Source organism: Vombatus ursinus, unplaced genomic scaffold (genome assembly GCF_900497805.2).
Source record: "Vombatus ursinus unplaced genomic scaffold, bare-nosed wombat genome assembly UNPS02014951.1, whole genome shotgun sequence".
NCBI lineage: Eukaryota > Metazoa > Chordata > Mammalia > Diprotodontia > Vombatidae > Vombatus > Vombatus ursinus.
This window is the reverse complement of record NW_020954729.1, coordinates 357,756-383,435: the sequence shown is the minus strand read 5'-3', so window position 1 is coordinate 383,435 and position 25,680 is coordinate 357,756. Positions and strand designations below refer to the sequence as shown.

At 44.0% G+C, this 25,680-nt stretch overlaps 1 protein-coding gene across 5 annotated transcripts; it reads right to left on the bottom strand.

Moving 5' to 3' along the window:
* Positions 1-7,025: 7,025 nt before the first annotated feature.
* On the bottom strand, positions 7,026-25,635 carry LOC114030262 (tigger transposable element-derived protein 1-like). Of its 5 annotated transcripts, XM_027845065.1 has the most exons (7): positions 25,453-25,635; positions 24,061-24,100; positions 22,256-22,304; positions 18,866-18,957; positions 18,279-18,405; positions 15,449-15,550; positions 7,026-10,320 (listed from the first exon to the last, which is right to left on the bottom strand). In XM_027845065.1, exons 4-7 carry the CDS (start codon positions 18,896-18,898, stop codon positions 8,558-8,560), a joined length of 2,025 nt encoding a protein of 674 aa, XP_027700866.1. In that variant the 5' UTR covers positions 18,899-18,957; positions 22,256-22,304; positions 24,061-24,100; positions 25,453-25,635; the 3' UTR covers positions 7,026-8,557. The 5 variants fall into 5 exon arrangements, with proteins under 5 accessions (XP_027700866.1, XP_027700865.1, XP_027700867.1 ...); XM_027845064.1 differs by lacking the exon at positions 22,256-22,304; XM_027845066.1 differs by lacking the exons at positions 22,256-22,304; positions 24,061-24,100; positions 25,453-25,635 and adding an exon at positions 23,939-24,044.
* Between the last annotated feature and the right edge of the window lie 45 nt (positions 25,636-25,680).

Below are 25,680 nucleotides of genomic sequence, written 5' to 3'. Positions count from 1 at the left end.
AGGAGCACCTGGAAAGGCCTCGTGGAGAAGGTGGGGCTTGAGCTGTTTTGAAGGAAACTTGGGATTCTTAGAGATGAGGAGGGAAGGCATTACAGGCATGGAGCACAGCCTATGCAAAGGCATGGAAAAGGAGATGAAGTGTCTTGTGTCACGAACTGCATGAAGGACAATATGCAAAGGGGAATAATGTGTTTAATAAGGCTGGAAAGGTTGTTTGGAGCCAGACAGTAATAAGGAGCCACTGGAGTTTGTTTTTGGAGTGGGAGGGGGAGGTAGTGGTGACGTGGTCAGCCCTCTGCCTTAGCAAGATCCCTATGGCAGCTGGGTAGAGAGTGGATTAGAGTGAGAAGACCTTGGTTGAAATCCCACCTCTGACATTTATTAGCATGTGACCATGAGCAAGTTACTTAAGTGTTCTCTGCCTCAGTTTCATCAGTAAAGCAAAGTTACGAAGGCATGCACCACCTAACCTTGTAAAGTTGTGAAGAAAGTGATTTCTCAAATCTCAAGGGCAATAGAAATGGGAGTTCTTTATAGCCACTGCTGAACCTCTGCTCATCCTTTCCACATTGTCCGAATAACTAGACCTGGGAGTGTCACTGAGATTTCTGGGAATTGTTCAGCTTTTCCTGAATGTGGGATAGAGGGTGACTTCTATGAGTAATTAGCCATAAAGAAGACAGAGCTGGCAACCAGGGCCCTAGAGGTGATCCCACCCAACTTCTTCATATTACAGAGGGGGGAAACTAAGGTCCAGAGAAGGGCAGAGAATGACCTAACACCTCCCGGCCAAACACTGCCCCGGAAGGGTAGGTTAGTTGAGTGGAGGCCTCTACGTTATGGAGGCCTTTGCCTGTCGTGTTGCCAGTGAGGCAACGTGCCAATTCAGGGTCTAGCTTGGTCCCTGGCATCTTCACAGCAGTTTGTCACATGTAGTAGCAAACCTTCCCCCAAAGCCGAGATTCAGCCCAAAAACAGCTCCTGTACCTTTCTGAGAGGTCAGGATGCTGCTGGCTATAAGGCACTGTTATATTTTTGGTCCATCTTAAGTGATGCTTGTGTTAAAAACTATTGGATCTAGTCATTCTTTCTCAGAAGGACACTGTCAAAGGGCTGAAACTTCATATAAGGGAACTTCTCTTTTGCAAATGAATACTAGTCACAGTATAATTTCAGTTCACCAAATAAGGAAAGCACAGAATTTTAGGTTTTTAAGGGACCTCAGTGGACAATGTAGTTCAGCCCCTATAAACTCCCCATTCAACATACCGTCTCTCCTTGAAGATGTCCACGTAGGGGGAAACCCACCACCTCCCGAGCCCATTTCTCTTATGGACAGCCAATTGTGAACAAGTTTTTCCTGACATCAAGTCCATACATGCCTCTTTGCAATTTTCACCTCACATTCCTGGTTCAGTCCAAGGACTTTTTTGTTTGTTTCTTTTGGGTTTGTTTGTTTGTTTTATACAGTGAATGTCTTGTGTGAAAAGATGAGTTCAGATGTAGTGCTTAAGTGGGCTGCACATAGTGAGTGGCAGGTTAACTGAAGGGTGCTCGAGGGTCCAGTAATGTGGCCGCTTATAGTCTGGTTACATTTAGCTGGAAGCTGAATTTTTTCATATCATGAAGGGAAAAAATAGCAGAGCAAGGTCTGGTCGACGAAACAGGAACGTGATACGATGGCCAACTCTAAATATTTTAAATTTTGCTTTTATGGCAATTATCTGCCTAATGTCCTCTTCTAAACTTCATGTTCTACTTAACTGCTGCTACAGGAATCTATAGGTGTGGCACAGCAATCCCAGATACCATTTGTATTGGGAACATGTCCTCACAGATGGAACACTGCAGTGCTATATCCCCAGAACTTTCATTCCTGCAAGTATAGCTAATGACATGACTCCCTCAAGGCACAGGACTAGTCTTTGAACAGTGTCTTATGTGAAAAGATGTGTCCAAATGTAGTCCTAATGATATGGGCTACATCCAATGACTGGCAGATTCAGCTCAGGGGTGTTCCATGGTGCAATGGTACAGCAGATTTTAGGCTGGTTACATTTTGCTGGCAGCTGGATTTTTTCATGTCCTAAAAAAAAAAATGGTACATAGGACTTATCCAAGTAGTGGTTATATATGTAATTTAAGCCTCAATATTCTGTCCAAATATAGATCCTATGTTTGTATATGTGTATTTGTCCAGGTTTGATTAGTTTACGCCAACTGTCCTTAATGCTGTCACTCGCAGAAATGACAATGATAGAACATGGCTGACTGATCAGAGGGAATGGAAAAGGGTTCAAGATGACCACAAGACTCTGAACATGAGAGACCAAGTGAATGTTCTCACCAACAAAGAGGGAAATCAAAAGGACTGGGTTTAGGGGAAAAAATAATCTCAGTTTGGGACCTGTTGAATTTGAGGAAATCCAGGTAGAGCTGCACTGTAGGCAGAGTTCTGAACTGGAGATAGAGCTTTTCAGAGCTCATAGAAGGTGGTATCTGAAACCACACAAGTGAATCAATTTGACAAGGGAGAGATAAGTAAAAAAGAAGTGGGACAAGGACAGACCCTTGGGAGAACATACACTTTAATGAAATAGGGAAGATGGGGAGAAGCAGGCAATTATAGAAGGAAAGACCAGAGAAATAGGAAGGAAATTTGAGTGTGGTTCCTCATAAGTAAACAATGTCAAATGCTACAGAGAGGTCAAGCAGAAGAACTGGAAATGGACCACTGGTTTTGATGATTAGGTCACTGGTGACCTTAGGGAATTCTAGAGATCAGTTTCGATAGAATGTTCGAGGCCAAAGCCTAACTACAAGGGGTTGAGAAGAGAGTAGATGATGAGGAAGTCTCCAAAAAGTCTACTACTTTTTCAAGAAGTTTAGCAGTGCGGTGGTAGATTTCCATTACAGTAAGGAGGTGTAAAAGATGTTAGTTAAAAAAGGATATGGTGAAGGCATGGGGGGGGGGGGGCGTTAACAACAGAGCAAGGGTGCAAATAATGGGTTGGGGAACTAAATTGTTGTGGGATTAATTTTAGATGAGTGGTCACTACTCTGTTCTACTTCTGAACCATACTGATTCAATGCATACTTCCTAGTGGCCTGGTTTGGGCTGGATTTGGCATGAAACAGTTGGATGTCAAGGCTTGCTGAATTCAGCAAGGAGCAACTAGTGTGGGAATTCCTTCCCAGAATTTCTTGGAAATTTTCTGTTTTTCTGAATCTCAATTTTTGAGAAAAATAAGTTAAGAAATTAGGGGAAAGTATCGTGATCCTCCTGTGAGAATTAAGGGCTTATCAACTTGGAGACGTTACTGGTTCAAAGGAATACAAGTCAAAAGTATTAGCAGGAAAGGCTGACGTGCAGAGTCAAAGTCTAAGGTCAACATTTCCAGGAACCAGGACAAGAACACACAGAAGAGAAGCAGGCATGGTCTACCAGGGGTAGGGAACCTGTGGCCTTGAGGCCACATGTAACCACCCTCCAGGTCCTCGGGTGCAGCCTTTTGACCGGGTCCAAGTTTTACAGAACAAATGCTTTTATTAAGGGCATTTGTTCTGTGAAGTTTGGATTCAGTCAAAGGGCTGCCCTTGAGGACCTAGAGGGCCACATGTGGCCTCGAGGCCATAGGTTCCCCACCTCTGGATCAGTCTTGCTTGTAACTGTTGTCGTGTTATTGGGGTGTGTTCATAACTCTGTCTGTTAAGTGTCATTCTTCCAAATAAAATATATATTGATCATTTTATACATATAATATACTTACTTTATACAAACCCTATGAGTGGTATTATAAGAAATAACAACTTTCGGAAGCAAAATAAGTCCTTTAATTGGTGATGATTCTTTGCAGTGCTGTTAACCTTGCTAGATTTGGATGTTATGTTATTCAAATGCTATACCCAATAGTGTTTTCTGGTGTTTTCCAGTGTCAGAAAATTCATTTGCTGTTTATATCAAGTAAAAAGTCTGAAGAATCTTGGAAGTATTTTTAAGAAAGATAAAAGAAATCAGCTAGTTCACTGCCAGATATGTTTTAAATCATTGGCACAATATATTGATTCTTAATAATAAATCATGCATTTATTAAATTTTTAATAGAAAACCCTTGAAACTTTTATTAAAATTATTACATAAAAATCATTTGCTGTTTATTATCATGGTCACTCATTATTATTTAAAAACATTGTAAATAAAGTATTATGAAAAATACAGAATGACTTGTGATTTCAGCAATTTCCAAGAATTCTGATTTCTCATTCCCAAACTGGAAACATTACGGAGCAACAAACTGACTTCTGCTCCAAAATGGCTCACCCTCACATTCCGCCTTTGAGATCCCTTCCAACTCATTCTTTGAGATCAGGGATACAAATGTTCCCTGGTTTAAGTAAGCCTATTTACACATTAGCATCAGGAACTTTGAAGCATTTGCTATGGAGTGAGCAGGAATTAGGGAGATGGCAAAGAGAAAGAGCATATACTCTGGGATATTTGTTGTTGTTATTTGGTCACGTCCAACACTTCCATGACCCCATTTGGGGTTTTCTTGGCAAAGACACTGGAGTGGTTTGCCATTCCCTTCTCCTGATCATTTTACAGATGAAGAACTGAAGCAAACGGGGTTAAGTGACTTGCCTAGGGTCATACAGCTAGTAAATGTCTGAGGCTAGATTTGAACTCAGGTCTTCCTGATTCCAGGCCACCTAGCTGCCCCAACCCCAGGATAAGCCAGACTGATACTCTTAATGTGTCACTCCTCAGACTGGCTTCTTCCAAATTCTTCCCTCTCCTTTATCGTAGGTACTTGAAGAGTCCCTTATTTCCAGACTTATGGAATCTATGCCCTGCAAATGATTATTATTCCTATGTTTTTATAAACTATTAAATTTGATTTGCAATGAAATACCTATAAATTCATAGCAACTACTGCCATGATCATTCTTGTTAAGAGTCCAGACTACCAAGAGGAGCTTTTATTAAAAGTAATTTATAAAAGGGTTTGTTATAGGTAGAGCGGAACTGGGAAACTGTCTACCACCAATCAGGAAAGGGTAGACAATCTGAACTCCAACCTGAAAAAAAAAATCACACAAGAGGAAACCACAGATCAAAGCTGGCCCAAGAGATTGTCATATTGGACAGAAGAAATAAGATCCCTATTGCAAAACCTAGGATCTCAAGTAGCAGAAGGAAGCAGGGAAGCCCACATACCAAATGTGATCTCTAATACCCCATTTATTCAGAAGTCAGGCATTCAGCATCAACGGGGTAAAATACAATCACAATTTGGGCCAATTCCTTATCCCTGGTCTAAACCATTATGGATAAGTCTGTCTCTGCCGTCAAAATGCTGGGGAACCTGCAGCCTCGAGGCCACATGTGGCCTTCTAGGTCCTCAGGTGCAGCCTTTTGACTGAGTCCAAGTTTTACAGAACAAATCCTTTTATTGAAGGGATTTGTTCTGTGAAGTTTGGAATCAAAGGGCCCCACTTGAGGACCTAGAGGGCCACATGTAGCCTCGAGGCCTCAGGCTCCCCACCCCTGGTTTAGACTTCTGTGACTGCATTGCTCCTAACCACATCCCAAGTATCACACCTCCCTCCCCCCAAAATGCCACCATAATAGAAAATAGGTTTGACAAAACTAATAACAAACAAGTTATCAGCACGTTTTCATTTTTCGTTCTTCAGGTCTGTATGACATTTAAAAATCTTTGGCCTTTTTCTTAGCAAAGTTTTAGCGCTTGGGATGCCCTCTGCAGTAGTGCACTAAATATAGAGGGAGATTTCTGTGTCTCCAATTGTCTTCTCAAATCCCTCACATCTGATTAACTTGGAAAAAAGAATGTTTATGTAACCGTTATCATATCACCTAAAATTTACTAATATTGTACAAATCACGTTTTCTAAGGTTTTAAAAAATTAGGTATAGGGGCAGCTAGGTGGTGCAGTGGATAGAGCTCCGGCCTTGGAGTCAGGAGGACCTGAGTTCAAATCCGGTCTCAGAAACGTAACACTTAACTAGCTGTGTGACCTTAGGCAAGTCATTTAACCCCATCGCCTAGCAAAATTAAAAAAAAAAAAGTTAGGTACAGCCACATTCCCCTCTATCAGATCTACTTTTCTGAGCACCATATAGAAATTGTAGTACTCAATTCTATTATTTTGCCCCCTTAAAAAAAACCACCACCATAAAAGAAACCTAGGACTGAAGTAGTACTAACCTCAAGAGAAAGATCCTGGACTTTTGACTTTCTTGAAAGAGTAGTATACTGTGTCACTGTCACATCCTTTGTGAGAAGACAGGTTGATGGATACACAGCTGCATTAACCACAGAGCACTTTGCCAGATGAATTTTCTAACCCAATGTATTTTAATTTTTGCACTTCAGAAAAGCAAGGTTTTGTTCAAATCAAAGGGGGCTTTGTTTGCTACAGCACTCACAATCTGGCGAAGCATCACAAGACCAGTTATGTGAACATCAGAAAACTGCTCAGGGAATCCATGTTGCATCTGCTGGTCCAGCTAGCTTTTCTGCTTCTTGCATATTAGAGTTTATTACTATGGGGCAGTAAATGCTCCCCGCCACCCCCCTTCCCCAAGACTATCACTGGGGCACTTTCACTGGAGTCCAGTGCTGCTTTTAGAGGTCACATAAGACTTGGGTTCGCCTTTTCACTAAATATCTTTGCCCAGAAATACAGATCAACTCTGTAATGAGCCTTCACTGTGACAAATAACAGGACGTGTTTGTGTAAAGTTCTACCATTTGCAAAAGGCTTCCCTCACAAGAATACTGTGAGATAAATTTTGCAGGTATTATCTTCATTTTACAGATGGGGAAATCAAAGCTCAGACAAGCTGACTGGTGAAATAGCTAGTAAGCTCCACAATCTAGGCTTTAGATTCTGAATCCATTCACACCACTACCCGCATCGTGAAGAATTATGAAAAGCAGAACCAGGTCAGGGGACGCCAGAACGATGCAAGACGACATCAAACAGTGCTTGGCACAAGCTAGGTGCTTAACAAAGGTTTGTTTATTGATTTATTGGCTTTGAACTTTTAAGGTACAGTAACAATAGCAGCTCACATTTCTACATGTTCATTTTCAAAGTGTGAGGTAGGTTGGACAAGTAATATTCCCATTTTAACAGTCAAGACGCCAAGGATTGAAAAGGCTACATTGATGGCAACCCGTAACAAGTGGTGGAACCTGGCCTCAAATCCACATCTTCTCATACCACATAATGCTGATTAATAGGCTTTTAATAAACTGTTACAAAGCTTGAAATGCCATTGCTGGAGACTGAAACATTCGAGGCAATGGAAAATGTTGCTACTTAGCAATGTCTGATATTCCACAGAAAATGATTATTTGAAGAGTGGCTATCGGGGCAGCCAGGTGATGGGCAAATGTTTTTCCCAGCAAAGGGGCTTGATAAGTCATTATTCTTATGTAAAGAATCATTAAGGCCGCCCTGAGCTCCCGCAGAATGGAAGGGGCGTTAAGAGCAGAAATCCAAGGAGGACCTAGCAGGACCCCAAGGTATTCCACAGTTTGCTCTTTGATCAATTTCTCCCCAACTCAGGGAATATACAATTCATGGGAATTAGGGTGGCCGAATCACCATTTGAGTCTTCGGTGGATATGACCCAGGGAAAGGACAGAGACAATTTTGCTCCCACAACCGCTTTCCACAGATGACTCTGGAAGCTCAAAGGAATTGCAGGAGATGCAGAAGCACTCAGTCACTCTATATTCAATCAATGAACAAATGAGGTACTTGGCTGAGAGCCATAAAGAGGTACTTGGAAGTTACAGGGTTTTCCAGAGGAGGATAGGGATATTCAAAATTTTTGTTAAAGTGACTAAAAGTAAGAGAAATCTAGTTGAAGCTTATTCAAGTACCTATTATATCAAGATGCATGTGGTTATCTTGCTTCAAATGGTGCCAGTGGATAGAGAACTGGCCTTAAAGCCTAGAAGCCCTGGGTTCTAATTTTACCTTTGGCACATACTGGCTTGTGTGATCCTGGGCAAGTCACTTGACATTAGTAGAAGGAGTTCCCTAGACCAATATGCTCACAGGCCCAGTCCCCACCCCACCCACCCCAACCCTCAAAATGGTCTCTTTTCTCGTAGTCTTTATGTATAGCTAGAAAAATAGGAGTAATTCAGTTTTCCTAAGTGGGCTAATCTCAGCTTCTAAGATCACTGTCTGTTTTGGAAAAAACCAGAATTATAGGTCTCAGCAACCAACCACACCATCCAGGAGCAAAAGCTTTAGCCTGGAAGGCCAGGGAAAACTTCAGTTTGTACAGCTCTGTACATAGATAGTATCCTATCCCAGAATTTAGGGAATTATGATATGCCAACATCATTTAATTCCAAAACAATATGTGCTGTACAAAAACACATTAACACAAGGTCTTAAATTTAACATAGACTTTCAAAATGTACAACTCACTAAACACACACACACACACACACACAATCAATAAAGCAGCTTTTACTCTGGCCTTGTTTCCCTGCATTGGCCGGAGTATTTAGCTGAGGGGCCATGAGCTGCACAGGGTGGCAGATGGGCCTGGCTGTGACTCTTGTGGCTGAGGGCTAGGTTTCATTAGGAAAACTTCCAAGCTAGCCGGGCGAGCCTTCTTTCTGTCCTGAAGCATCTCTGAGTAGCAGTCCAGAGCCTGTAAAACTGTCCGCTTCACCGAACAGCTCCGTTCACAGTCAGGATCATTCTCTGACAAAACCTCCAAGGCGTGAGAGACCTCGGCCAAGCAATCGGACAGAACCTGGGTCGTTAACATTCGCTCGGGGCCAGCTTCCTTGCTGTCATCCCCGATGTCGACTTTTTCCTCCGTGAAGCACTGGTCAGGTGACTCCTGCAAGTCTTCATTCGTTGTGTCTCCAGAGATATCCAACAGCTCCTGCACGGCATCGAGGGTGACCTCCTCAAAGCCTACTAGCTTTGCCACGTGGGCAACCTCTGTGGTAATGGCCAAAATTTCTGACTCTACCTCAAAGAAATCATCTGCTAAATCGGGCCACACCTTTCGCCAAACACCACTTAGGCAATGGCTATTCACTTCTGCCCAGGCTATTTTGATGTTGTCAATTGCCTTCATAATGTTGTAATCCTTCCAAATTTTCCCAATTGAAAGTTGCTTATCATTACTGTTAACCTCAAGCAGCTGACTAAAAGCACACCTGAGGTAGTATGCTTTAAACACCGCAAAGACACCCTGGTCCATGGGTTGCAGAAGTGAGGCTGTGTTTGGGGGAAGAAACAAGACCTCGATGGGAATACAGGTCTGAAGTGAGTCAAAATTGCTCAGGCTGCCCATGGAACCATCTAAGACCAATAACGCTTTGGGTTCATAACCATATTCTGTGCAATAACACTGAACCACAGGACAAAAATGATTAACAAGCCAGTCATTAAACAGGTCCACTGTCACCCAGGCCTTCCTGTTGGATTTCCAGATAACAGGCAGATTAAGTTTAGAAAAACCTCTCATATGTTTAGGAGTCTCGGAATGGTAGACAAGGAGAGGCTTCAACTTGATGTTTCCTGACGCATTGCTGCCTAGCAGAATGGTCAGACGGTCTTTAGCGGCCTTACAGCTATCAGCAACATCCTTCTGTTCTTGGGAGAGAGCTCTGGAAGGCAAGCGTTTCCAAAATAGCCCTGTCTCGCTCATATTAAAAACTAAATTTGGAGAATAGTTCCCTCTCTCAACAACAGCCTTCAGCACTGCAGGAAATTCTGCTGCAGCCTTAGTATCGGCACTGGAAGATTCCCCCATGATGCGAATGCTATTAATTTTATTTCGCTTCTTGAACTTCTCGAACCATCCACGGGAAGCCACAAATGTTTTACTGGTTTCCTCACCTGCCTGTGCTTTCAAATGATCAAAGAGACTCAGAGCCTTCTGCATTATTAACGCCTGGCTCAGAGGCATGTGATGCTGCATCATGTTGTCTACCCAAATACTTAACATGTTCTCCATTTTCTCCATGACACTACTTCGGATTCGGGTCACTTTGGCAGCAGTGAGATTACTGGAATTGTGCACGGAAGCCTTCACTCTATCGGCTTGGTTTAAAATGGATTTTAAGGTTGACTGTGCCAAGCCAAATGAACGGGCCACCTCACTCTTCATCTCTCCAGCTTCTACTCGCTTGATTATCTCTATTTTCTTTTCCAAAGAGATAGATTTGCGCTGGGCTTTTTTCTCGGAAGGGCCACTACCGTCAGATGGACGTTTGGAAGACATGATGAAGGTAATATCTAATTTCTCTGCCAAAACAAGAATTGATTTGATTCTGTTAAAGCCTGAGTAATGTTTAGGAATGCTAAGAGTAAACTAGAGGAGTATCTGGGCCATTCCCATCCAAGCACAGCATGGCACAATGGAAAGGGCACTTGATCTAGACTCAGTGGACCTAGATTCAAATTCTACTTTGCCACCTGTGTGACCTTGGACAAGTCACCGAATCTCTCTGCGCCTCGGTTTCCTCGTGGGCAAAATCAGACAGCTGGCCGAGATGCCTCTTAGGCCTCACCCCTTCTAACCGTAAATCTATGATGCTATGAATCACTTTCCTCAGTGGCTTGGCTTACAACTCACTGCTACAGCATTTCAGAGAAATACAGAACTTAAGACTTCAGAAATTACATCGTCTCCAACTGAGGAAACTGAAGCTTAGAGACCGTAAGTAACTTGCTCAGAATCACAGTTTGTTGGTGATAGTCACGAGGAGAGCCAGGGGATCTCCCATTCTGTTAGGACAATCTCAAAAATGGGATGGAGAACCAGTTCAATTCAGCAAACATTTACTGAGTAACTTCTATATGCACAGTATTGTGCAGGGTTCTGGAGACAGGAAATTTGAGTAAGACATAATCCTTGTCCTCTTGGAATCTTCAGCAGAGCAAGGGAATGGGACACATAAATATTTATAATGCAAATAATTTACTCGAAGTGCATTAGAGAAGCATGAAGACAAATGCTTTGTGAAGTTCAAGGGATATAAAGTTGTTCCTTACTGGGGAGATCAGAGAAGGCTTAATGGTGGAGGTGGCATGTGAGCTGGGCTTTAAAGAGTGGGTATGAAAATCAAGAGATTTTCAATCAAGAGGGAAGGAGGCTTGAGTGTGCTACTATCAAGTGTCTGGCAGGGGACAGTCAGATTGTGGAGGGCCTTGAATGTCAAGTCAAAGAGCTGGAACTTTGGTTAGACACAGAGAATCAGTGAAGATCTTTAGGCAGGGGACTGATACAGAAGAACTATTCTGACAGCAGTATGAAGGAAGGCTTGGAGAGGGAAGGGAATGGAAGGCTACTGCAAAAAAAATCAGGTGGCTGGACAAAGCAGAAATGTCTTATAGATAATTAACAGTGAAAGTCTGGAGCTCAGAAGAGAATCTCCCCAGGGCTAGAGATAAAGATATGAAAGTTTGTTGTTGTTTGTCCTTGGAAGACGACATCAGGAAGGAAACGTCAAGACTTGCAAGGGAATTGAATTTAAGTAAGGGAGAGCTGTGCAAAGCCTCACTCTCTCCTCCTGAACCATCTGGGTCCACAGATATAGATCAGGACAACTGGAGATGTCCCCAGACACAGCGGACACCTCAGCCTTTTTAGCTAAGGTCTTTCCCAGGTCTCAGTTTGTCTGAGGCAACACCTATTCAGTGATTAAGACTTAAGTAGAGATGAGACAAAAAATGGCCTCTCTTACCTAGTCCACAAAAAAAAAAAATCAGTCTGGGAAGGGAAGACTCTCAGGGTTTCTGACTGAAACAGAAAAAAATGCTATTTACATTCACTCAGAACCCAAACAATGACCAAGTAAGGCTTGGGCTGGGACCTATTGTTGGCCAATCAATGAGAGCCAGAGTGATTTGGGTTTATGGCATGGCCCTTAAAAGAAAATAGTCCATAAACCCCAAGACATCTTGCGAGGTTTCAGTGATCAAAATTTATATTCCTTTAGGCAGAACACCCACAGGTAAGGGTATGATTCCCTATGTAGCCAGAGGTAGAAGAGGGAGGGAGAAAGGAAGGGAGAGAAGGGAGAGAGGGGAAGAAGAGAAGAGAGGGAGGGAGGGAGGGAAGGAAGGAAGGAAGGAAGGAAAGGAGGGAGGGAGGGAGAAAGGGAGAAAGGAAGGGACTGAGGGAGAGAGGGAGCTGCGTTGCCCAACTGGAACTGGCCAGTTGGGTCTCCAGTGGGGCAGTTGGGTACTACTCACAGATCATTTGTTCTTTGTTCCCAAAGAGGATCATAACAACAGGAAGGAGATGTCATGACTTGCAAGTGAATTGGATTTAAGTGAGGCAGGTCTGTGCAAAGGCACCAGCTTCACTCTCTCCTCCTGAGCCATCTGGGATCAGTGGCGAGATATAGATCAGGATGACTGGAGATGGCCCTGGATGCAGCGGGAGACCTTGGCCTTTTTAAGATAAGGTATTTCCCAGGTCTCAGTTTGACTGAGGTGAATCCCATTCAGTGATTAAGTCTGGGTAAGAAAAGTGGCAAAGAATGGCCTCTTTTACCTAGTCCAAAACAGCAACCACCACCACCACCAATCTGGGAGGGGAAGACCCTGAGGGTCTTCTCCACGCACTCTGAGCAAACAGTGACCAAATGAGGTCTGCAACTACCACGCAAAGAAACAAAGCTGAAGGGATGGAATAAATGAGCCTGCCAAGGAGACAAGAGTTGAAAAGACAGGGCTAGGTGTGAAAGCCAGAGAAGCATGGGAAAGATGGGGGGAGGGCAGAGAGAGAGAGAGTGAAGGTCGAGACAGACAAGTGCATAGAAAGGTCAGAGAAACCTAAGTTTTCTGGGAAACCAAGGGATGGGACAATATCTGTTTAGAATAAAGGGGTGGTAGACCGCATCAAAGGCCTGAATAAAGGCCTCTGGATCTGGTCGTTATCCTGTCATTTACAGCCACAGTGGGCCTGCAAATCCTTAACGTTTCCTAGCCAAGAAACAAGTTGTTAGAGAACCCAGAGGCTATCAAGCCTAACCCACTCATTTTGTGAGCTCAAGAGGGTATGTGACTTTGCTAGGATCATACAGTTAGTAGGTAGCAGAGGCAATATATAATAATAATGATAGCATTCATAGTTCACCTACTATGTTCCGGGCACTGTGTTAAGTGCTTTACAACTATTATCTCATTTGATCCTCACCACAACACAGGGCGGGAGTTGGGGGAGGCTGTTCTTAATATCTCCATTTTGCAGTTGAGGAAACTGAGGCAGACCATGGTTCAGAGACATGCCCAGGGTCATACAGCTAGTGAGTATCTGAGGCCACATTTGAACTCAGGATCTCCCTGACCCTAGACCTAGCTTCTCTAGACTCTAGACCTCTGTGCCACCTAGCTGCCCAATGAAATTCAGGTTTATAAGATACACACCCAGGTCTTCTTGACTCCCAGGTCAGCATCCTATCCACTAAACCAAGTCAGTCCAAATTCTTTCCATCTTTCGCCTAATGCCTTAGAAGAGAATGAAATCCCTAGCAATGTACCACTGGCTAGTTGCCCAAACCCTAGAGAATATTTTAAAATATCCTTTAAGTAATAAAGGGGGAAGACAACATTCACAGGCCCACAAACAAATTTTAAGACACATACCCAACCCTAACCTTCAAAAGGGGAGAGTCATATTATGCTCTTTAGTCTCATACCAGGAAATAAATAAATAAATATTTTAATGCTTCTTCTCACTAATGGAATGCCCCTCCCTGCCAATCCAAATGTACAAGCTCCCCAACTAAGATAAATCCCCCTAACGGGTTCTCAGGATTCCCTGACGACCAGTCTCTAGGGCTTCCTTCTGTCTCTTCTGTTCAAGGCCTGCCTAGCTCCCTCTCCCTGACAAGAGTAATGAAGCCTTTCCCTAAGGGATCAGTAGCTACGAGAGTATACCTGCCTCCTTCTGAAGGCGTCTCCCAACGGACTTAGAACTTGGCTAAGACTGGAACTTTACCCCAAGCCTCTCCAAGCATAGGTTTCACAGTGGTATCTAACCCACTTGGTCCATGAACCTGCAGCCTATTTCTATGGTATGGAAGGATACAGTGGAAAGAGGCCTGGATTTGAAGTGAGAGGAGCTGGCTAGTTAGAGTTTTGGCTCTGCCACTGCTACCTGTGTGCAGCAAGTAACCTGAGAGAGGTTACTCAAGAGGAGAGGAATAAGCATTTATATAACACCTACTTTAGTAGTGACAGGCATTTGATCTTCACAACATCTCTGGGAGGGGGAGATGTTGTTATTAGCGCCATTTTACAGATGAGGAAACAGAAGCAGATGAGGGTTAAACAACTTGCCCAGGGTCAAACAACTAGTAAGCACCTGAGGCTGGATCTGAACTCAGAACTTCCCGACTCCAGGCCCAGTGCTCTATCCAGATGCCTATCTAACTTCTCTAGGCCTCAGTTTCTTATTCTGTAAAATGGAAGCACTTGATATTGGTGATCTCCCAGCTCTAGGGTCTAGGATTAGATCTAAACTAGCAAAGCTTCACAAAGTGAACGAAGTTGGTACCAGTTTTGCTGAGCCAGAGGTCATACGCTAACACCGCTCCATGTGACTTAATGAAGAATTTTGTACTGGTTTTCCTAAAAGTTTTATGATAAAGGAGTTTTATTTCCAGAAGAGTCTTAACAAATTAAGTTGACATTTCTATAACACTTTAAGCTTTGCCAAGTGTTGTGTTTTATATACACTGAAAGAAAGTGTGACGGTGGCTAGAGAGCTGGTATTAGAGCCTGGAAGATCAAAGTTCTACCTTTGGTACATACTGGTTGTGACTCTGGGCAAGTCACTTAACCATAGGGCTCTGGGCAACTCCCCATGACGGTAAGTTGCAGAGCAAGCGCCAACGTGCCCTGGAAGGAGGTCCTCACCACAAGCTCCCTGTACTGGTGAAAGCCCAGGTCCGGTCTCCATCCCTTTACCTATGTTAGCTCAGTTGATTCTCAAACAACCCCCAGGAGACAGGCACTAGTTTTAGTCCTGTTTTACAGATGAGGAAATGAGGCTCAGGGAGGTTCAGTGATTTGTTTGCCCAGGGTCAGATGGCTATGAAGTGTTTCTGCCTGCAAGCACAGCACCCTATCCACCATGCCCTGCTGCCTCTCCAAGCACAAACTTAGTGTAATATGGGAATAACATTGGCTAAAGGTAAAAAGACAGAGAGCTCAGCAAAGGCAGGCAGTATGGGGAACCAAGCAGTGGGACTGAGGGAACGGACAAGTGTAAAGAGAGGATAAGAGAAACCTCTCACTCATGCCAGCTCCCACAGCCTTTCTTCTGACACTTAGGAATCTTCCTATCCAATAGAGAAACAAACAAACCCTTCTTGCTGCCCTTGAGACCCATATTTTTGATTCCTTTTGCCTCACTCACCATCAAAGAGGTCTTCAATCTCAGTTTGGGGCAGATGTGGGACCAGTGGTAGATCCGTTTGTTCCAGCTGAGATATCAAGTCAGGTTTGGAAACTGGAACTCCTGCTCATGAGAAGAGAAGGTGGACAGTGGCTTAGCAAAGAGGATTCGGAAATCAGTCACTGTGTTCAGGTAATAGTGAAAGGAAAGGAAAATTCCATAGACTGGTACATTTGCAGAGAGAGTGTGAGACAGGATCTCTTTGAACCTCATGTTCCTTCAACATGTATATCCTGAGTAGAAAGGCAGGATGATGCGGCATGGGCTTGAGACAGACCAGGGGCGGGGAACCTGTGGCCTCAAGGCCACACGTGGCCCTCTAGGTCCACAAGTGCCGCCTTTTGACTGAGTCCAAACTTCACAGAACAAATCTCCTTAATAAAAGGATTTGTTCTGTAAAACTTGGACTCTGTCAAAAGGCTGTACCTAAGGAGTTAGAAGGCCACATGTGGCCTTGAGACCACAGGTTCCCCACCCCTGGGGTAGAAGATCTGAAGAAGGCACTGATCTAGAATGGAAGGACTAGTTTCTCCAACCTCCCCTTGGCAGGAAGATAGGAAATGCCTGAAGACTGGCTCATCTCTGTACCTGGACCCTGGGAAGCTATGGGCCTCTCAAAGATGGGAAGGGCACAGTTGAAGGGCAAGCTTCAGGAAGTTGCCTATTCCTATCTGTGCACAGGACAGACAGATCAACACTAGGGAGCAGAAATGCTCTGCGCTTGGGCTGAAAATTTCTGATCTCTGAACTTAAATCTGACTGAGTTGCTTCACAGATCTCAGAGACAGATGAAGAACCAGCTTCTTTATATTCAAAAGATGCCATTACGCCAGTCTCATAGAGAAGACCATGGAGAAGCAAGTATGAGCAAAGGTTTTAAAATCTGGCTTCCCTAAAGTCTGAAATTCTGTGATTCGGGACAAATCAAAGAAGACATAGTTTAAGGAAGTCAAAATTCCCATGTTACTTTTGCCATTGGTGTAATCAGGCTTGTTATAATGCTATTTCACTACCGGCAAGTAAAGAACACTTCTGTTTCTCCCAAGATGACTTGCCAACCATGAAATGTAGCAGGTCTGGTAAAAGAGGCCGTACATACCCCGGGTCTGTGCTCCTTTGACTGTAGAACCCTGCAAATATCTCCTCTTGCCCTCAAGTCTTTGAAGACTTACATGATACAACTTCACCCAATACCATCTGACTAACTACTACATTCAAACACTGTGCTAACGTAGACGACACAGTCCCTGCATCTCAGCTACTCACAAGCCTAATATTAGAATTTAAATGTATGCACAAATAACCACAATACAAGGCAGCATGCATTGTCAGAGGAGTGACAGAGACAAAAGATACTACAGGAATTCCGAAGAGGGAGAAATAACTTCTGGCTGGGATCATCAGGAATGGATCTGGATTTTGAAGGCTGATTGGGAGGTCGACAGTCAGAGGTGGGTCTGAGGATGGGAACAGCCTAAGCAAAGGAATGGAGGCAGGAGGGAATGGCCTAGGATTTGGGGGGATGGCAAGTAATCCTGTTTGGCTTCCTCACGGGATTTGTGGAAGGGCAAGAAGATAAGAGGAAGGTCAGACTGGGAAGCTGCCCTGCCCCCATGCAGACTTTAGACTTTTACCTGTAAGCAATGGGGAGTCATCAAAGGTTTTTGAGCATGGGAATGACATGATGCACATGGCTTCTAGGAAGAAAGGATAAACTAGTAAGGAAAGTGAACCAGAGGCAGGAAGCTCAGTTAGGAAACCCAATCCTTTGAAAGGAGCAGGTGGGAAAGAGTTTGTGAAGAAAGAATCAATACAACTTGGTGAATGACTAGATTTGGGGGGGGGGGAGGACCTAGATAAAGAAGAGAGACATACAAATGGGGTCAGAAAGAGATGGTCTGAGGGAGAAAAATGATGGGTTGTTTGAAATATGTGGATTATAGATGAACAAGTGGAAACCCAGGTGAAAATGACTACACAGCAGCTGGGAACTGGACGAAATGAAAGCAGAGATGTGCATGGACAGCAATAGGAGTAGAGGAGATTTCCAAGGAAGAGAAAGTAGAGAGAATAAGGGAGGGTTGAGGACAGAATCTTCAGGGCTATCTAAATTGAGGGATGGAAAAAGGAATGAGTAGAGACAGAAAAAGAATGATCAGAGAAGCAGGAGAATCCTGTGCCAGGGAATAGTTCACTTCCAGAAGAAGAGGGTGGGTAACAGTGTCAGATGCCACAGAGAGCTATTGGGGGATGAGGATGGAGAAAATGCCACTGTTTTTGTCCTTCCTTGGACTAGCCCCTCCATGTCATACCTCTGATGTGTTCAGCAGAACTACATGCAGCATTCCGAGTACACACAACAAAGCACAAAACCAGGACCCTGTTAAACTTGGTAAAAGAAGTCAATTAGGTAGAACTGAGATTTAACTTACATTCGCTTATTACATTTTTGCTTATGCTCCATTTTCCCCTTTACTGATACAACAGCTTTTAAAAAGAAGGGGGAGGATACTGGAGAATACATGTAACTTTAGGGAGGTCCACACAGAGAGGGCAATTACCCACCACACTGGCCTAATACAAGTTTTGTTCTGTCCCTGTCCAGACACAAAATCCTATGATTAGGAGTGTTATTGTCATTGTAACAATTCACATTTGCATAGCATTTTAAGGAACATTCTTATGTTCACAGTAATTAACAAATGAGAAAGTCAAGAAAGAGATTCTTCTACATCCAACTGCAGGGCTGGGATGGAAGGCGAGGGTGGGTCGGTGGGTGGGGGGTTCTTACCCAACGAGGCCACATTCCCATAATTCTCCAGCATCACGTCCCTGTAGAGCCTCCTCTGAGCAGGGTCCAGAAGCCCCCATTCCTCCTTTGAGAGATACACAGCCACATCCTCAAATGTCACCAACTCCTAAAAGAACAGGTTCCTGCTGCCCCAGGGACAATCTCAGAAGTCTGCTCCAGGATGAGGTACACGGGCAGCAAGGGTGAGGTTTAGCAGCTCATGGTATGTGCAGAAGTGGATGTTAGAATGGAGGGAAGAGGCACACAGAGCATGGCACAGGAGAAAGAGCAGCCAATTAGCAACCAGGAGAGCCTGGGTTCCATTTCTGGCCCTCCCACTAACTGATCAGGATACCGCAGCCAAATCACAACCTTTCCACAATTCACTTTCCCCACCTCTGAAATGGAAAGAGTACCAGCCCATGTCCATCCCTCAGGAGGAAGAGCCCAGGCTCCTAGGGCAGGAAGCCGGGGCTCAAGCCCCTGGGTGGCACAGTGCTGGGGAGAGATGCGGACAGACGAAGCCAAGCCAACACTCGGGTAGCAGCAACAGAATCTTGGGAAGGACGGAGGGAACCAGAGCTCACCTGAGGCCTGGCTGTCAGGAGAGCAGCTGCCATCACCTGGTCTCCTGTGTGCCCCTTGCGGGGAAGGGGAAGGACCTACAGAGCAGATGGAGCTAAGGAAGGTGAAAAGAGCCATGAGTGAGATCAACCTTGGCCTTGGTCTCTCTGGCTACAAAGTGACAAAACCACATTAAAGCCTACTTTTCAAACTGAGTGTTTGCTTTAAATTAGTTTTAAATTCTAAAAAAACTGTTTTAGGGGCAGCTAGGTGGCGCAGTGGATAGAGCACAGCCCTGAAGTCAGGAGGACCTGAGTTCAAATCTAACCTCAGACCAAACACTTGACACTTACTAGCTGTGTGACCCTGGGCAAGTCACTTAACCCCAATTGCCTAAAAACGAAAAACAAAAAAAATTAAAAAACTGTCTTAAAAGAGTCAAGTTCCTTTGGATGATAGCTGTAAACTACAAAGGAACCATAGCAGAATTGTAGTCTAATCCTCCCCAGTTTACAGATGAGCAAACTGAAGCCCAAGAGGGCTCAACTGCTGCATGGTGTGGTATGGAAAAAAATCCTCGGCTCCAGGCCAGGGACAAAATCTCAGCCTCAGTGTCCTTATCCTTAAAATGGCAATAACAATACACAACGGTGTAGTAAGGAAGGCAATTTAGAAAGTGCAAAGCTCTCTAGAAATGTTCTTAGGTGATGTGAGTGCCCCAGGTGACACAGCATTAGTGGCAGACCCAAGAATAAAACGTAAATCTCCTAACTCCTCAGCAAATATTCTTTCTACGTCAACTTTGCTGGCAGCCAATACCTTCTTTTAAGCAAGGGCCAGCTCTAGTGAAGGAGAGCACTGGTTGCTCTCTAGCAGGTTCAAGTGATAGGAAGAACGGGTCACCAAGGGCACCTTCCACATCTGCTAAGAACAGCTGGGGCTAAAGAGGGTCCAGAAGCTACCAACAGTGCTGCCCCCTGCACTGGCAGGGAGGAAGACACCGTTTCCCAACCTAAGCTATACTACAGACCTAGAAAACACTTAGGCCCATGCTACGTCTGCCTACTCCGGGCCTCTACAAACTCATGCCAACACCTCTCAGACACTCCGAGGATGAAGGCTGGCAGTCCGGGAAGACTTGTGCAGGTTTGGGGAAGTTTGAACAACACTCACTGAGGGGTTCCGAGGCATGGAAGGTCTACCTCTTGCTCTAGAATCATGGCACTGGGGATCAGGTGCTTATCATTTTTGCACAGCGCAGGCACAGCACGCATCAACTATTATCCTGCAACTATCCAGAGACCTATCAGGTGCCACATGTTACTTCCTCACCAACCCCTGTCTGACATCATTTAACACAAATGCCCAAACTCTGGATCCCTGAAGGACAAGAAGAATAAACCTAATGACTTTCTTCAGTAACTCCTGGTACTTTATTCCTGGTCCTCTGCATTCTAATCAGCCCTCCCTGGGATTATGAATGCTTTCAAAAATGAAACAGTCAGATTATACACCAACTACAACTACGGATCAGAAAAAAGGCAACAAAACTCCAAAAGTCAAATATGCAGAAGACAGCAAAAGGGAACACAGATGGAAATAAACCATCACACCCCACAGGACGGCAGAGCTGGAAGGCACTTCGTGTCATAGACGGGGGATCTGCAACCCAGACAGCTTTATGGGACTGTGCCAGGGTCACCCAGATGATTCCTGGAAGAATTCGAACTTACGCCCAGGCCTCAGGAGCCCGGGGCTCCTGGGCCTCAGTTCTTGTCCTATGCCCTATAGTTTCCTCTCAATATTTTCTCTAATTTGAAGTTTTACAAACAGGGCATTTTGGTTATTATATTGTGAAAATTAATATGAACATCTTAAATTAATTATAATTTGGACTCATGGTTTTATGTAAGTAATTATATAAAAGCAAATATATATTCTTATACAGAAAATATATATATTATATAATGCATAATTACATATAAAAATATATAAAATTATGATTTGAATGGTAACTACATTGAGAATGAAAATTTTTGAAAAAAATTTGTAATACAATGAAACCAGTTTTAGGCTTATGTATTGAGACAAACTAGGTTGTAAAATAAATACTAGGGGCCGCTAGGTGGTGCAGTGGGTAGAGCTCCAGAATTGGAGTCAGGAGGACCTGAGTTCAAATCCAACCTCAGACAGTTGACACTTACTAGCTGTGTGACCCTGGGCAAGTCACTTAATCCCAATTGCCTCACCAAAAAAATAAAAAATAAAATAAAATAAATACTAATGGAAAAGTCTCCTTAGAAATACTGCCCTTTTCAGGGTCAGAGAAACAAGAATTTGGTTACTATCATGCTAAAGTCAATATTAACACGTTTGAGTGTTTTTGTTTTCTTACAATTGTAAGTAATAGTTTATGAACACCGAAAATCATTTCTAATTGTTTTTGGTTTGGTCTGTTTACTTATCTCCTTTTGGTCCTGTTGATTTATATGAATGTTTGTTACTTGGTCAGTGGAAATTGAAAAAAACTAGTTGGAATGAGAAGACTGGTAAACTAATACACCATCCATGTAGCTATAAATTGGTTCAACTCTTCTCGAAAATAATTTGGAATTAGGCAAGAACATTTATTAAATTAATCACACATAGCCTCTGACCCCACTACTGGGGATACACCCCAAGGGAGGTTACTGTGAGCAAGTCCCATATATATGAGAATATTCACACAGGTTATGTGTCTATATTTTCCACAGCCTCTGGCACACTGATTTCCACCCAGATGGATGCTCCCACAGTTAGTACTTAATTAGGGTCAGTCAGAGAAGGCTGCTCCCAGCAGGTGTTCTTACCCTTTTTTATGTCACAGCCCCCTCTGGACCCCTTGTCCATATGATGTTTTTAAATGCACAAAATACAAAGTATTGAGAGCTTTGGTTTTTCTTTTCTTTTTAAAAAATATGCTCAAGGGAGGCTAGTGTGAAAGAAAATTAACTGAAAAAAAAACCTATTATTTGAAAAATAAACTTTTTAAAAAGAAAAAATCAATAAAATGCAGAGGATTACAAAAGAAATTAATATTAAAATAAAGATGCCATTTTCCTCCTACGCAAGTTGAAGGACCCTCTGAAATCTACTCCCAGACTCCTTGCAGGTCCATAGACGCCAGAATAAGAATCCTTTCACCACAGGGATGTAAGGAAGGTCAACCAAATTCAAGAGTCCCACGTATATACCCAAATATAGTTTCTGACACCAAGTAAAAAGTTGGCAGCACAGTGTGCCTTGAAGGCAGCAGCCCTGAGTTGTAATCCTCCTCTTCCTACCACATACATACTAACCATGTAACCTTAGACAAGCCACTTGGCTTAACTGGGCATCAATTTCCTCATCCTTAAAATACAAAGTATACATACGGACTGAACCAAAGCACATCCTCTTCTTCTAACATGAAGATGCTCTGCTCTAAGAGGAGGGAAATAGACAAAGAAACACCATGAATTAGAGCCAAGGAAGAGGATTAGGCTCCCGAAAGAATAGTGATAAAAGTAGACTTGCTCTATAAAGGAGTCATTCAAAGCACCGCTTTAACTTAATGTTTGGTAAGGTCATTCAGCTGTTTTAATGAAATCTATGACTAAAACCTATGCTGAAAATAAGAAAAAGACAAGAGAGTTGCAGTTTGCCTACTGATTTGTTTCACTGGAACAGAGATTTGTGCTGGACATGAGAGTCAGAAAGACTAGAGTTCAAATCTGGCCTCAGACACTTAGCTGTGTGACCCTGGGCAAGCTGAGTGACCTCTCAGCTTCATTACTCAGCTGTAAAACGGGGATGAGAGTAGCACCTACCTCCCAGGGTTGCTGTCAGGATGAAGTGAGATGATAATTGTAAAGTACTTTGCAAACCTTAAATCGCTAGATAAATGCTAGCTATTATTACTATTATTAGATCCAAGCATGTTCAAAACACCTGCGAGTTACTAGGATAAGATTCTAATTTTGATGACCCTCCGATATTTATAATTAGCCCAATTATGTTCAAAATAGGTCTAACTTTTTTGTTTGACCTGTGTGAAAAAATTCCAAGGACAAAGGACCGTCTGGGGGCTATGTGTGATTACTTCTGGTCACTTCTACTCCTACTACCAAGATTCCAGCATCCTCTCTGGCCTATGTTTTGCAGTATGTCTTTACCTCTTTATCTGCTGTAACTGTACCAGTTCAGTTTGAGTCAAGAGTCACATCACATTCAGCCAGCTGCTTTTAGTACAAGGAACTGCACTTTACGGCAGGATGAGGAAACTCAGGCTACAAACAGGTGCTATATACAGGTAGGCAAATTACATGAATATGGGGTTTGTTACAGAGTCCAACATTGTCCAGTTCAGAAATCTCATTAATTCCATAGTCTGGTATCCTGAGCTCATCACTTCCCAACTCAGGTTTTTATTTTGTCATGATTTTGGAGAAGTCTGATTTGCTAGTGGCTACTTTAAATCCCTCTTTTAGCTAACCTGAATAGAAAGGAAGCAAGTAGCTTTCCAGTGCCTCTAGTTCCAGCTAACTCTTTCTACTTGAAAATAATTCTCCTAAATCTCCTAGCTGAAAGTCTTTAATGGTCCTCAGCCCTATACAATTCTACTTAGTCTACTTCAAAAAGGGAGGATTAGGGGTGGGAGAGAAACGGGGGAGAGGCCTATCATGTCACTGCAGGATAAAAATGATCAACTCATTAAGTGTCCCAACTCTAGTCAGGCATCATTCCTGGCCCTTCACAATTTGGCCCCAACCAAGCTCTCCACACAAACTCTCAGCTCTAATCAAGCTCGTTTTCTTCCGGTCTCCATTTTGGCCTTTGCTCATATCATCCTCTCCCCTCTGCTTAAATCAATGTTTCCTCTTCTTCATTGGGATCATAAAACCTCACCTTCTCTGCGAAAGCTTCTCCAAAGTTAATTTCTCCAACTTCTCAACACCTCCAGCATGTGTCTACACTAACAATCATTCACAGCCTTATATGGTTACTCAAACTTGTTCATCTCCCTAACTATATAGTAAATTTGTTGAAGAAGGGAACTGTGCTGTCTATGTACATACCCCCAGATGCTAATACAGTGGTCTGCATCAAGTGGCTGTGCAGTAAATGTTTGCTGATTGGTTGAGAAGTGCCTCAGAAAAGGGAGCTTAACAGCATGTGGCTCTTAGGGCAGGATCTTTACCTTTTCTGTGTCATGGATCTGCTGGGCACTCTGGTGAAGCCTAGACAGGATTACAAAGGAAACCAGTTACTAAAACTTTTTTTTTTCCATTTAAAATTTTTTTTTTCAAATTAATTATTTTAACATTCTTTTCCTTTTCCAATTCTGAGTTCCTAATTTTCTCCTTCCCTTCCCCCTTTTTTGCCTAAGAAACATATCAATTATACATGTGAAACCATGTAAAAAAGATTTCCATATTAGCCATTTTGCAAAACCAAACCAAACCAAAAAAAAAAAAAAAAGTTTAAAAAAGTATGCTTTGATCTGCATTCAGACTCCTTCAATTCTTTCTTTGAAGGTGAATAGCATTTTTCATCATTAAGTCCTTCAGAATTATCTTGGATCACTGTATTGCAGAGAATAGCTTAAATCATTCACAGTTGATCGTTGTCCAATATTGAGGTTACTGGGCACAATGGCCTCTTGGTTCTGCTCATTTCACTTTGCATCAGTTCCTATAAGTCTTTCCGAGTTTTTCTGAAACCCTTTTCATCAATTTTTTTTTTGTTCCTCATTTCTGACAACACAACAGTAATTCCATCACGATCTTACAGCACAACTTGTTCAGCCATCCCCCCAATTTCCAATCCTTGGCTACCACAAAAAGAGCTGTTACCAATATTTTCGTACTCGGAGGTCCTTTTCCTTTTTGCTTTTTCTCTCGCGGGGATACAGCCCTAGAACTGGTATTGTGCAGTTTTAGCGCCCTAACAGTTGTTTTGTTTTGTTTTAAATTTTGGATCCCTGATATAAAGTGAGAGCAAAAGTTCAAGGCCACGACTTTCATTTGGACCCTGGGCCAAGTAGCTCAAAGTGTGAGCCCCGATTTGCCCCGCAGTCCCCCGGCTTGCCAGCTTCGCGGGCTGCACAACTTGCAGAGAAGGCGCGCGCACCATCCCCGGGACTTTAAAAAGCACCTCGAGGCTTCGGCTTTTCGCTTCTCCCCGTCCCCCCCCTCCTTTTTTTGTGTTTGGCGCCAATTTCTTTCTTCTGCTCCCCCTTCGACCCAACTGGGACGACAGAACCGAGCCGGGTTTCTCGGGTGCAAGTCCCTCCCGGGCACTCCCGAGAACTTTGGCGCCTCGGACTCTTTCAAGCACCCTCGGGCGCGCTCCGAGGGACGGCTCCGGGCCCCGAGGGCGCGCTCGGCACGCGCGGCTCACGAGGCGGAGGCGGCCCGGGGCAGCACGGCCCAAGCCGGGGTGAAAGCCCCGGAGGCGGGGCGCCGGGATTCGGGCTACGGGCCCGGCCCCGGAACAAAGAGGGAGCTTCCCCGGGGAGCCCAAGGCAGGGGAGGGGGGAGGGGAGCCGCGGGCCGGCCCCTGTCCTGCTCCGGCCCAGGCCCACACTCACCAGAAGCCGGGGAAGCGGCTGGCCGTCCGGCTGGAAGCGAAGAGCGCGACCCGGGACGAGAGCGAGCCAGAACGGCGGCGCGAAGAACTCTTCCGGGGCTCCCCTAGGAAACTGCGGAGCTCGGACCTTGTCGGTATCCGGCTGGAGGCGTGGGCGGAGGCGTGGGCGGGGGCCGGGGGCCGAGCTAGCAGGAAAGGCAGAGGGGAGGGGGGGAGAGAGGAAGGAGGG